At 52.3% G+C, this 13,466-nt stretch overlaps 1 protein-coding gene across 2 annotated transcripts in view; it reads right to left on the bottom strand.

The window, feature by feature from the left end:
* ITGA9 (integrin subunit alpha 9) overlaps positions 1–13,466 on the bottom strand; it is a 344,865-nt gene that overhangs the window by 256,589 nt on the left and 74,810 nt on the right. For both annotated transcript variants that reach the window (XM_086720437.1, XM_086720438.1), the window contains exon 14: positions 9,823–9,977. In XM_086720437.1, the coding sequence (XP_086576563.1) occupies positions 9,823–9,977 (155 nt within the window). The remainder of the gene's footprint in view (positions 1–9,822; positions 9,978–13,466) is intronic.

Raw genomic sequence — 13,466 nt, 5'->3', positions numbered from 1 at the left:
ACATGAACCGTGCAGGCAAAGCCCTGCCCTCATGGTGCTTACACTCACAGAAACTCAGACATAGCCTAAAGCTGACTTCATTCCCAAGTAGGTGAGGATACTGATCACGTATGTATATTACAGTGCCCATCGTTCCAACAAAACCATGACCACTGTGGGGCCTGAACTCAGGCGTACTGCAATGCACTCTTGAAGACAAAAACTCCACCTATACCTGAATGTGTGATGGCAGATGGCAAAAGCAAGGGTGACACGGTCTGGAACTTAAAAAAAAAAAAAAAAAAAAAAGTTGGTTACAATATAGGGCCACCTGAGTGGCTCAGTCAGTTAAGCAACCTACTCCGGCTCAGGTCATAATCTCACAGTTCAGATGTTCGAGCCCCGTACGGGGCTCTCTGCTGTCAGCACGGAGCCTGGAGCCTGCTTCCGATCCTCTGTCCCTCTCGCTCTCTTCCCTTCCCCCACTTGCGTGTGCTTTCTCTTCCAAAAATAAACAAACATCCAAAAAAAAAAAGATGGTCACAACACAGAATGCACATTGGACAAACCCAAAAGGCTTTACTTCCATTAGTTCGGAGTCAGTAACCCTACAACAATGTGTTTTATTCGGCAAATAGGGCTGTGGGGTCAATGGACCCAGCTCGCTGCTTTTCTGCACCACAGAACCCTGCTTCAGAGGTCAGTCCTCTGTGATACTTTTTATTTTTTAACTGCTTTGGGGATTCCGGGGGATGTGGCAGTTTTCAAGTGAGAGAGAATGAACGTTCTGTCCCCAAAATTACCAGATGAGGCCGCGGGAAACCATGCCCATGCCCTGTCTCCACAAACCAACCCCTTAGAACCTGGGGCTCTTGCACCGGTAATAAGCACTCACATCTGCCCACATTTAAGTCTGTGAAGCAGGGCAGCAGGGATGACTCTGGCTTTTAATAGCATCAAAGGGATCAGCCACCAGGGTACGTACAAGCAAGGAGGGAGGAAAGTGACCGGGACAGGCATTCTGCAGCTGCCACAGGGCGTACTTTTGACGCGTGTAATGGTTTTCCTGGGCCTCTGCCATCTCGGGGATCCTCCCATGCCCCCTGGCAGATTCCTGGTCAGCAAGGGCCGGTCTGCCCCAACTTGTTTATTTCGGCAAACGGCCGATTGCCAAGGCCAGGCAGGGGTCACCAGGGGGGCCTGAGACCTGGATACTCGCAGGCAATATTATGAAGGAAAGAATGCATTGTGGGAAAGGAATGTGACAGAGCAAACATGGAGCCCACATGAGAGTTACACACCGACTCCCTCGGTGACAGCAGGTAGCGAGGTGCACACACAGAATGCCGAAGCTTTGGGGCAATCTAGGGACCGTCCAGCTCAAAACCTTCATTTTTCAGATGTACAACTGAGTCCCCAAAAAGGGAGCCAGACTTGCTCCTGGCCAGAGAGCCATCCACCACAGAGCCGAATCTAGAACTCTCCTAACCTCCAGGGTAGGGCTATTCCAACCACACTGGTGCTTGGGGTATTTTTTACATTTTCTGACCAAAAAAAAAAAAAAAAAAAGGCAAAACAAAAAGTCACATTTTTTGCATGCACACACAGCAGAACCAAACACACACAATGATCCAGAACTGAACTCTGGCCCACTTGTTTTCTACTGATCGCAATTTCCCTGGGCAACAGCCAAACAGTAGGAAAGGACACGTATAAATGGACTGAATTTGAACCTTCTGTTCCGCAAGTCCAGGGCTAGAGATGGGCACTGCTGGAAGACAAGCCAGGCCATGGCCAGGCAAACCAACATGGCGGTGGGAAGCTGCTGAGTGGGCCTCGTCCCGGGCAGCGCCCTCCCTGGCCTTCCTCCCGGGTGGGAGAGCTGCCCTGTCTTAGGAAGGGTGGGCATGGGGAGAAGACAGCGTGTGAACCCTCTTGCCAGCGATGAGCTAGCTGAGCTCAGAGAAAGTCTGGGTAGAAATGATCCCAGGAAGACGGAGAAGACAGTATCAGTGCCCCACCCACATCCTCTTGGCTCGTCCCATTCCTCTGCTGCCAGCCCAGCTTGCACCCTCACCCCCTTTCCTGAGAGCTTTCTCTGGTGGCTCCGCCCACACGCATGGCAGACCAGAAGTGCCAGAGAACCCAGGTCCCCACCACAGTCCCTCATCCCTTGGCTGGGGTAACTCTGAGGGTGCTCCACACTGACTCCCAGGGTTCCACAGCAGGACTCAGCTCCAGCTGCCTGAAGTGATAACTTGTTCAACAACATACCTTCTGTGCGGCTGCTGTGATGGTTTGTTTGTTTTCAACCTTTTTTGAGAGACAGAGAGGCAGAGCGTGACCGGGGGAGAGAGAGAGAGAGAGAGAGGGAGACACAGAACCCGAAGCAGGCGCCGGGCTCCGAGCTGTCAGCACAGAGCCCGACACGGGGCTCGAACTCAAACTGTGAGGTCATGACCTGAGCCAAAGGTGGACGTTTAACCGACTGGGCCACCTAGGCGCCCCTGTGATGGTTTATTTTATGTGTCAACTTGACTAGGCTTCACTACCCAACCTAGATGTCATTGCAAACGTATTTTTACATGAGATTACATTTAATTCAGTAGACTCTGAATAAAGATTGCCCTCCACAATGCGGGTGGGCCTCATCAGATCAAAGACCTTATGAGAAAAAGACAAAAGTCACCCCAAAAGAAGGAATTCCACTTTCAGACCGCCTCCACACTCCAGTGTTACTACACACACATCCTATTGGTTCTGTTTCTCTGCAGGACCCTGATGGGCATCGCTGCCTTCCTTTCTTGTCTCACTGTCACACTTTCCTACCGGTCCTTGCTGGGACTGATCATCACCCGGGTCAACCACGTGCGCTCGAATCCTTGACTCACGGCTCTGCTTCTGGGAGAATCCGAATCAAGATGGGGCAGCCCAGGAAAGGGGACTGGATTCAACCTTCAATGTGGGCCTAGCACGGTGCTGGATACTTTTCAAACACCTGTGAAACCCCATCTCGCCGTGGACTCTCCGACCCGACAGATCCCTCTTACGACTCAAGGGGGGGACAGAGACAACTCACAGTTACTAGAAACTGAGCTGAGGACCACGACCGCTGCTCCAGGCAGAGCGCGGGCATGCCAACACATTCACCTATCAGATTTTTTCTAAACTGTTAAAATACACAGTCACAGACAGACCGAATTATCCAATTCGCCAAGCGCGATCATTCTGGAAGCTTTTCATCTTTAGACCCGCCTGCTTAATGTTTCTCCTTGATTTAAAATTTACTTTGACATTTTAAATCACACAAAAAGAAGTCGGCTCCATATCAAACTCTCTCTTCTAGAAGAAAGCCACCACAAGACTCACCATGGGAAGCCCAGCCCAAGGGAGGAGGGTCGACCCTAGCCACCAGCGTGGCAGGAAGTAGTGAAGATCATTCTGGAGCCCCGAGTTCGACTGGCAGTTCTAAACAGTACCAACCCCAAGAGTATCTGAAAGGGAGTCCCTGAGAAGTGGATGAGATCCCAGAGAAGCAGCCAATCAGCTGGCGTGGTTCAGCCCGTGGGAGGGTGGCCGCCCCTAATGCAAGCCAGGCCAGCCAGCCCCCATCCCGGGGAGGGTTCTGGTTCTGATTAGCGCCTGCTCCCACCACACGGTCCACATCTTCAGGTTTTCCTTCTGGCAGCTTGCGTCCATGCCATGTCGAATGATGTCATGTTGACGGAAAAGCTGACCAGCCCCAAGTCATGTTTCAGCCTCCTCCTTTCCCTGCCCCCAGCTGGCTCCTAAGGGCCCCCCATGCTGGCCCGGGCCAGGAGGGAGCCAGATGTCTCACATCAACTCAGCTCTGCTCGGTCCCAGCAAGTTTTTGATTCATTCCCATTTTCCATCACAACATGGTTTCAGCTGTGAAATTCTACTAATAAATCCTCCTTCCAGACTTACAGAGCTTCCCTCGGAGTCTCCCAAGAGAAGGGGAAAAAAAGGATATTTCCCCCTTTACTAGCTTTCATAAGCTTTCTCTCCATCCCATAAAGGAATGAGGTGGTAATTATTAGACGAGGGGACCCCATTCCTCATATAACATGGATGTGCCTCATTATCCCATCTCTGTGCTTCTCAAGAGACCACAAGGAGCTCAGAGAACGTTCTCTGTGTGCAAATACTCTCTGGAGGGGACACACCCCCTAAAGCCAGAGGAAGGGTCTGGGGACAACCCTACTTCTGCTACTGGCTTGGATGACCTGGTGCCATCTCTCAGGACCTGGAGGGAGGGCAGGCACCCCTGCTTGCTCACAGCTCTGCTGAGAGCCACGGAAACCAGGTGCGCCAGATCAGAGCACAAAACACAACCACTTAGGGCTCATCCTCTCCTGGTTTTCATTTAGCACGCTGGTGAGAGTCCAGAATTGTCGGCTGGATCCTTAGCCTCCAGAGACCGACGAGCACATTTAGGCATTAGCCTGGTCAGGCGGTAGGTAGAGGCTCAGCCCGTGGGTAAGGGCAGGACCCTTCAGGCACAGCACTCACCACCCTTACTTACAGCAGCCAGGAGGCTCCGAGGAGTGAGAATCTGCTCCCCAGGCCAGGAATGAAGTCAGCAATAAGACCTGGGATGGGCAGAACTCTTGTTTTCAACCGCTTGGTGAAGTAAGTTATAAATCTGTTCTCTGAACCTCTGCCGTTGGATGTGCGCCTGCACCCCAGCACTGAACTTGGGGCCTACCGCACAGAGGGTCTGGGGACACGTGGGTCTGGGAGCGAGGGAGCAGGGGCGGTTTTTGTCTGCCTCCTTCCCTGCAGGCAGAGTGCAAGCTCAGTGAGGGCCAGGGCTCGGCCTGGCCTCTGCCTTGCCGCCAGGGAATGCACAGTGTGGCACTCCTAGGAACTTAGTAACTGTTGAACGGCCCAGCAGGTGCCTCGGTGATTCCATGTGACTGGCCATCTGCTGCCCCAGTTTCCAAAGCTGTTGTCTCTCAGCTCCAGACCCCCCTGCTCTGCGATGCTGGGTCTGGGGCTCTCCAAACCTCATTTCTGCTTTGCCAGCAGTTCCGTGGGAGGCTCTACCCGGATGGACAGCTCGAGGGAGGCTGCAAGGCCGGTGGACGGAGAAGGGACTGTATCATCTCCCTGCCTGCTTCCTACTCCTATCAGCTTCACCCAGCGACAGTTTTCCCCAGCAGCTGGTTCCAACAGCACTTAATACCAATCTCAGTTCCCCCCCCCCCCCCCGCACCCCTCGGAGTCACTGCCAGCACCAGCTAGGGCCCTTCTCCGAGGTTTAGGTCCCCAGGTCTGCAGGGTCCCTTCTCTGAGCTTCTAGGTTTTTTAAATTAAAAAAAGAGAGAGGGAGACACAGAATCGGAAACAGGCTCCAGGCTCCGAGCTGTCTGCCCAGAGCCCGACGCGGGGCTCGAACTCACGGACCGGGAGACCACGACCTGAGCTGAAGTTGGACACCCAGGCGCCCCCTGAGCTTCTCGGTTTTGACAACCCCAAGGAAGCATTTCACCCCAAGTGTGACCTTTTCCCTTTGTCTGCCCGACCAGCGGTTCTCAGGTCTAAGCCACGTGGAGGCTTGCTAAATTCCAGGGGCCGGGCCCCGCCCTCAGTGTTGGATTCAGTCGGAACGTAGATCCGGACATCCCACGGGCTACAGCTGGACTGGGGACCACACCGCGCACCCACCTGGTGCCGACCCAGAAGTGGGGGGCTGCTTCCTACAGTTACCAGCGGGCCCTTCATGACCTGCTTTGCCAGTTCCCAGTGTTAAATTCTGTTGCAGTAACTGGTTGCTGCTTTCCTAACTGGATCCTGCCATGACAGGGGCCACAGCAGTGCCACCCCTACCGAGAGCCTGTGTCGTCCCCACAGTACTGCCAGGGGCCACCCCTGCCCCTCCAGGGGCTCGGCAAATCAGCTGGCCCCGAATACTCCCGAGAGCAAGTGGGAGCTGTGGTTTTCCATTGCTAACGCAGGAAACGAAGGGGAGAATGGCGTCCCTTCTCTATGCACATGCTTGAGCCCCATCAGGTCCTCAAGGAGGGAAGAAACCAGAGGCAAGACTGTTAAAGTAAGACGAAGTTCCTATAGCTCCCAAAACCACCCCGAGGGAGGCCCTGTGGCAGAGCTGCCAGCAGCTGGATTATGCCCTCACAGCCATTCAGAAGTCCCGAGCACACCACGGGTGCCTCTTTATCGCACCGCGCCAGCCGCACGGCCCCAACGCGGCCGTTCTAGGGACAAGACACAGCCCCGGATACGCAGACCTTGAGAGGTGCCTGGAAGGTGGGCCCGAGGAAGACTTCATTTGCCAGGCAGCCCGGGGCCAGAACCACCACCAGCAAGGCTCCTCCACAGCTTCCGGCTCTGGGCTCCCAAGGCGCGGGCCAGGCCGTGACCGTGACACTGAGCCGGTCAGCTGGGCTGCTGAGCCTGGAAAGCTGGAGGATCGCGGTGCCCCCACCCCTCCACCACCTGGAGACCAGGGACCCGATCTTCCTGACCACGCAGGGCCAAGGCGCTGTCTTCCGTGCTGGGCTCGGGGACACCCCGGGGCAGTGCGACCCACACAAGCTACCTCCCACCTCCCTGATTTCTATCACAGTTCCATAGCGGCTGCCCATTTCCCCTTCCTCAAGTCTCTCCACAGTCTACTGCTGGCTCGTCTTTTACCAGATTGTTCAGCAAAGACGGAGACACAGCACATTTCCCTGAACTCCAGGGGAGGACAAAGGAAAACAGAACGTGGCAATTTTCTGCACTGCCCTGCCAGTACCAAAATCCTCCAGTTGTCGTGATCATGAAGCCCCAGCCTTAAACAGGCGTGAGGGAAGACCCGCTTAGATTGTAAAGGGATGTCTGGGTTCGTCAGTGAGCCCATGTGGCTGACGGAGGCCAAGGAAGCGAGCTGAGCGGGACAGCACTCTGCTACTTGACGTCCAGCACCTGCTTCCGCTGCCCGCCGGGGCACTGCCGTGTGCCCCCCAACTGCCCGTTTCGCTCTTTATTCCCTGACACTTCAAGGGTCACGGTGAAGCCTAGACTTCATTAAAATTCTCCCTCGAGGTCAATGAAAAGGGGCCCCAGTGACCGGAGCCCAGAAAGGCCCACTGGTGGGGAGCAGCACGAGAAGACAGCCACATCTCCTCCTGGCTCAGCCATGAACTTCAAATCAGGGTTTTCTCTACTACCGTTCTTGTGCTCGGAAGTCCCTCTTGCTCAGAACTTACATCTTGGGCTTCTTCTCCTCTCTTCCCGCTCTGCCAAATTACCTTCCGTTTCACCCTAACAGTGAGGTCATTAAAGAGCCTGGGAATTGTGTATGCTGCTTCAGGATCGAGAGATAGAAACTCTGCGATTCCCATTAGAAGCTCCACGAGGATATGCTCGGCACATGTCAGGCCACAATAAACATTTGTCGAATGAACACACACAAGAACTATTAATCACTTGCTTATTTTAGAGTTCTAGAAGAGTTCTGCTTATTTTTATGCACACCAACATTAACCTTCAACTCAACAATTCTTTTATAACATTCTTTAACAGAGTCCAACTACATCAGGCGTTGGTACTTGATAGAACACACACCATCTAATTAGGCAGAGGACACAGGAGTCCCAGGACCAATAGAAAAAAATTTTCTTCCCTAGAGACTGAGGTTTTAAACAATTAGTTTTTGGAAAGCAAAACCAAGTGTCATCAGACCAGGATTCAATTCCTGGCTTCACCGATAGCTATGTGATCCTGACAGAGCAATTTTCTCATTGAGCATGATCTTTTCCTCCCTGGGCGACACATAAAACGTTTGTTATTCCTCTGTCACTAACCAAGTCTCAAGTTCATGGTATGTTTACATCCAATTTTGAAATTTCTAAGTTCTTCTAAAAAATATTTATACGAAAAAGTTCAAGGTTTGATTGCAGAACTTCCTCAATCCACCTGAGGATCAAAATAAAGTACCAATGAGACCCTTAGCCTAGAAGGATTAGCCCACTATTGAATAAGGCAGAGCATTCAAGGTGCAGTTGGGAAATGGACCAGCACATGGAAGCTTATTTTTGCATGTCTGGGTTTGTGTTGGCACGTGCACGCACACGCGCACACACACACACACACACACACACACACACACACACACACATTACAGCAGCACTTCTCGAACATAAATGTGCACACGGGTCTTGTGGGATCTTACGAAAATGCAGATTCTGATTCTGAGGTCTAGCGCAAAACCTGAGATTCTGCATTTATAACAAGCTCCCAGAGAGGCTGCTACTGCTGGGTCCAGGGACCAGTGTGAGTAGGGAAGGAAGATAACTTGATCCTAAAAATGTCTAAGAAGGGGTGCCTGGGTGGCTCAGTCGGTTAAGCGTCCGACTTCAGCTCAGGTCATGATCTCGCGGTTTGTGAGTTCAAGCCCTGCATCAGGCTCTGTGCTGACAGCTCTCAGCCTGGAACCTGCTTCAGATTCTATGTCTCCCTCTCTCTCTGCTCCCTTCCCACTCACATTTTGTCTCTGTCTCTCTGTCTCTGTCTCTGTCTCTCTCTCTCTCAAAAATAAACATTAAAAATATTTTGGGGGGGCGCCTGCGTGACTCGGTCGGTTAGGCGTCCGACTTCAGCTTGGGTCATGATCTCATGGTTTGTGGGCTGGAGCCCCGCATCGGGCTCTGTGCTGACAGCTCAGAGCCTGGAGCCTGCTTCGGATTCTGTGTCTCCCCCTCTCTCTGCCCCTGCCCTGCTCGCACTCTTTCTCAAAAAAGGAATAAAACAAAATTAAAAAAAAACATTTTGGGGTGGCTGGATGGTTTAGCCAGTTGAGCATCTGACTTCAGCTCAGGTCATGATCTCATGGTCTGTGAGTTAGAGCCCCGCATCGGGCTCTGTGCTGACAGCTCGGAGCCCGGAGCCTGCTTCGGATTCTGTGTCGCCCTCTCTCTCTCTGCCCCTCCCCACTCGTGCTCTGTCTCTCTCAAAAATAAATAAATGTTTAAAAAATTTTTTTTAATGTCTAAGAAAGGCAGTAAGTCCAGGTCCTTATTGTGTTGTGGGTTATTTTTTTTTTCTAGAACTCTGTTTTCTATTATTAAATCAGCCTTTCAAATAAAAACAAAGCACCTATTGATCTGCACAACTAACTGCTCCAGATTCGTGTCCTTCAGGTGATCACACACTGAGCTCTCCTCCACACGGAGCCCATCCTGTTCGAGGGCTTGGTGCCGTCTCTGGAGCTGGGCTAGCAAGCTGGCCTTCCCCAGCCAGAGACACACGGCAGGGCTGGGGGTCTCTGTCCAATCATCTGAAGCCGACAAAGCAGCTCCCCCTCTTTTGCAGGCCTAAGCCTCCATAAACCTCAGCATCCCAATCTTACCATCGACCCGTGGTCTCAGATTCCTCAGGCTTAAGGCCCTGACATCTGGTGGTGCCACATGCTCAGGGGAAGTCTCCAAATACCCACCACTCCTTTTTTCTAACTGAATGGAATGTTCTGTAAGGGCCAGGCTCCAGTCACTACCTTTCCACAAGTCCCACTGGCCTGTGACACCTGTGGCCCAGTGAGGTTTCAGTCTGGTCACATGTGTGGGGAAAGGATGCTTGGGGTCAAATGTTATTCGCTCTAGAGCCGGACGTTATGCTAAACAGGGGGAGCTATGGGAAGCAGAAAAAAGCAAGAACCCCAGAGGGAAAGGGTATCCGGCCTGCGTGCCTGCTGCCTGCAAAACCAGTCGGAATGCACAGGGAGGGCAAAGAATCCAGAAGAACCCATCAGCAGCCACAATCCCACAAGCCCACGCCAGCCAAGGTGGCCTCCTGAGCCCTCGCTCAGTGGCTCATTACCAATTTCTCCTGGAACACGCTTGCCGTGGAAGCTAAAGCAGGCGGTGACATTCAGGCAGTTCACAGGCTGCAGCCCATCGTGACACTGAGGCGCCGTGATGTTGATGGAGGCCGGGAGGAAGATGGAGACATCCACCGTGATGACGGGTCTCGCCCTGCATGTCGAGAGGTGGAGGTGACTTAGTCATGCTCTCTCGGAACCAAACAAGAACTAACCGGGCGAAAGAAATCCTAGGCCTTCAGCCCAGCATTTAATTAAAGCATGAAATTACCCATGAGGGAAGGGCCAGTGTGCCCCGTAAATACTTTTTCCTGGTTTTAGAAGTGGTTTATTTCCTAATAAATTAATGGTTAGCTTCCCAGTAATAAAGGCAAGTCAGTTGTTAATAAAACACATCTGGTTGAAGCCATAAATGAACTGCCAGATGTTGGGTGATTATTTAAAATTTCACCAATTAAGTTCCGATTTCCATTTTATTAGAAAGATAGTAATATATTTAAGAGGAGTTCCTACAGCGGATGCCAGGGCTGGAGACAGAGATGCACCATGGGGAATCCCCCAAAGCATGTACTGTCATTGGGAACAAGAACTACAGAGTTCCAGTCCCATCCGCTGGGTCAAACCTCCCCCTCCATTTACTCCCCTCAATTCATCAAGTATTTTTCTAAAAGAATCTGATTCATGGAGTCCCAGCTGGTAACAGCAAAGCACTTCAGAGCTGAAGAAATCAACCGCTGGCCTCAGGAGCCAGTGAAACCCCATAAACATCCGCACTCTTATCGCCAACATGGACCACCCTCAACCCCCCACCCTGTGCTTACTGGATGCACAGCATCCCTGCTGTGCCCCCCGTGGATCCCCAGGATCGCCCAGGGAAAGCCGAGTGACTCCCACCATTCCACTCTCCTTGTAAACACCTGCTCAGGCACGGTTCACCTAAGCGGGTGGCTTAACCTTCTTCCCTCCAGGGCTCACAAAGAGATCCTCTTACCTCTAGGGAGCCCCGGCCTTCATGCCACTGGGGTGACATAACAAGATTAAGGGGCTTTAGTGGCTTGTGAACAATGACCTCCCTTGTGTGCAAAGATCCTGCGGAGCGCCCGCGGTGACAAGACAGATGGGAAAGAGGAACACAACTCTCAGAGACACAAGTATTAAGGAAGACCTCGGAGAAAGAGGGAAGGAGGGAGACACGAGGCCCGGGGGGGGGGGGGGGGGGAGGGGTTTTCACTGCTGCCACCACCGCCATGGATGTGGGCCAAGATCAGGACAGCTGTGACAAGTACAAGGGAACTGTGGGTCTCCCAGAGCAAATCCAGCTGAGAGGCCGGCAGAAGTCAGACAACAGCGGTGCCTGAAAGAAATCCAATGTGCTGGGGCCTTCCAACTTTCTTCTGGGTTCCTCCTGAGAAGATGCTATAAATAACTTAGAAAACAAATGGCCTGCTCTTGGTCAGTGTGTTTGTACAAATGCCAGAGACACTCTCTAAAGCCCCAGGGGTCCTTCTACAGCCAGCTTGCCTTCCCCCTCCCAGGAGGCCTTCCCGAAGACCCCTGGTAGTTGGGTCCCCTCCCCCACGGCCCCAGCACTATATTCACACCTCACCTCACTTATTAATTAAGTTCCTTATCTATTTCCAAACCTGCCCCACCAGCCTGCAGGTCCCTTAAGGGCTAGGATCCCAGCAAATTCATCCTGACATCCTCAGGATAGGTGTTCAAATTCCCTAGGTGTTAAATGGGTACCAACTTCACTCTAGGCCAAGGTGCTGAAAACCACAGGAGGGCCTCGAGTTTCATACAACTGACACAGGCACCAGGGAGAGCTGGTCTCCACCCCATGAAAGGCTCCACCCTGCCCAGGGCACATCCTGCCTGGTCACCACATGGAAGAAAGGCCTTTCTGCCTCCCACCATCCCAGGGGCCACCGTGTCGGGGAGGCCGCCTGGTCCTTCCTCACAACAGAGCCCTGCAGAGGATGGCAGGGTGAGCCATCTGGCAAACTGACAGGGACATGGACAGAGGCTATCAACGCAGAATCCTCTAATGTGAGGACAAGGACCTTCAGAAGCACATGTCCCACCAACATCAGATCGGGCCCTCGGACCTGTTTCAATTCCAAGAATCATCTTTGGACCACAGAAAGCCCCAAAATCTCTCCTGAACTCTCTCCCCATTTCCTTTGAACTTAAGTGGCACAGAAAGAGTAGCCTATCACCCTGACACATGCCCTTGCCCTCCCAAGCTAATCTGAGAAGGCAAACTCACGCAGGGCAGAGATGGGCCAGCCTCGGAGAGAAAAGCAAAGGGGCACCCAAGGACAGCACTGCAAAGGCTTTCAAGACTTTAAAGTTTATTTATTTTGAGAGAGAGAGAGAGAGAGAGAGCCCCCACATACACACAATGGGGGAGAGGCAGAGAGAATCTCAAGCAGGCTCTGCACGGTCAGCGTGAAACCCGATGCGGGGCACAAACCCACGAACCGTGAGATCATGACCTGAGCTGAAGTCAGATGCTTAACCAGCTGAGCCACCCAGGCGCCCCAAGACTTTATTTCTAAAAAGCTGGTGGCTGGAATACTTCTTTCTGATGACTCTGACAGTTCAGATCCTGATACAGATGGTCCCCGACTTATGATGGTTCGACTTAACGATTTTTCTACTTGATGAAGGGACGAAAGCCATGTGCATTTAGTAGAAACTGAACTTTGAATTGTGAATTTGGGTCTTTTTGCATGCTGGTGCTATGTGGGATGATCGTGTGGGGACCAGTGGGTATAGCTCCTAGGGTCAGCAACCAGTCACGAGAGAGCCAGATCTTCTGTACCCACATGGCCATTCTGATGGTCGCTCTCCATAGAGTTCAATAATTTGCGTGAGATAATCAACACTGTGTTATCAAATAGGCCTTGTGTTGGATCATTCTGCCCAACCTTCAGCAAATGTAAGTGCTCTCAGCACAGTCAACGTAGGCTAGGCTAAGCTGTGATGTTCAGGAGGTTCCAGGCAGTAAATGCATTTCCACTCATGATATTTTCAATTTATGATGGGTTTATCATAACATTAACTCCTTCCTAAGTCAAGGTAGATCTGTATTTCACCTGTATGTACTTCCAAGCAAACAGTAAAACCAGTTAGGATGTCCTCTGATGTGGTATCGGCTCCCATCACCCCGGCTTCCAACGGGGGCAGGTGCCGCTTATGGGACAGACACAGGGGAACAGACAAAGAGCCTACACCCCTGGTGGAGATGCCAGGCTACCAAACAGCCCTGGAGCCGCCTCGTCCAGGAAGCTAATGAAGGTCTAGGTACTTAAAACCAATCTCAGTAAGGTTTTTCTCTTAACGGCAGCCCAGAGGATTTCAAGCCCATACACATGTGGAGTCTCTTCCTTAGAGGCGTAAGAACGGGCGTGCTGTGTCTTGCACATACGCATACACATGCTTGGCTTCCTTTTCGGGTCCCACCCAAACTCCGGAGTGACTCAAAGTCCACCTGAGTTGCCAGCCAGCTAGGCCCTGCCGGAGATGCCCACCTAGCTTAGCCAGCTGATGTCTCCAGACCTTCTTGCCCACGGTTGTTCAGCCACGTCCAGCAGCTCATCAGCAGATGTCACCACAGATGACCAGCCTTCCTGGCCGC

The sequence above is a fragment of the Puma concolor genome, chromosome C2 (genome assembly GCF_028749965.1).
Source record: "Puma concolor isolate L17-30 chromosome C2, mPumCon1.1.hap2, whole genome shotgun sequence".
Taxonomy (NCBI): domain Eukaryota; kingdom Metazoa; phylum Chordata; class Mammalia; order Carnivora; family Felidae; genus Puma; species Puma concolor.
The sequence above is the reverse complement of the archived record's forward strand: the minus strand, read 5'-3'. Positions and strand labels throughout refer to the sequence as shown.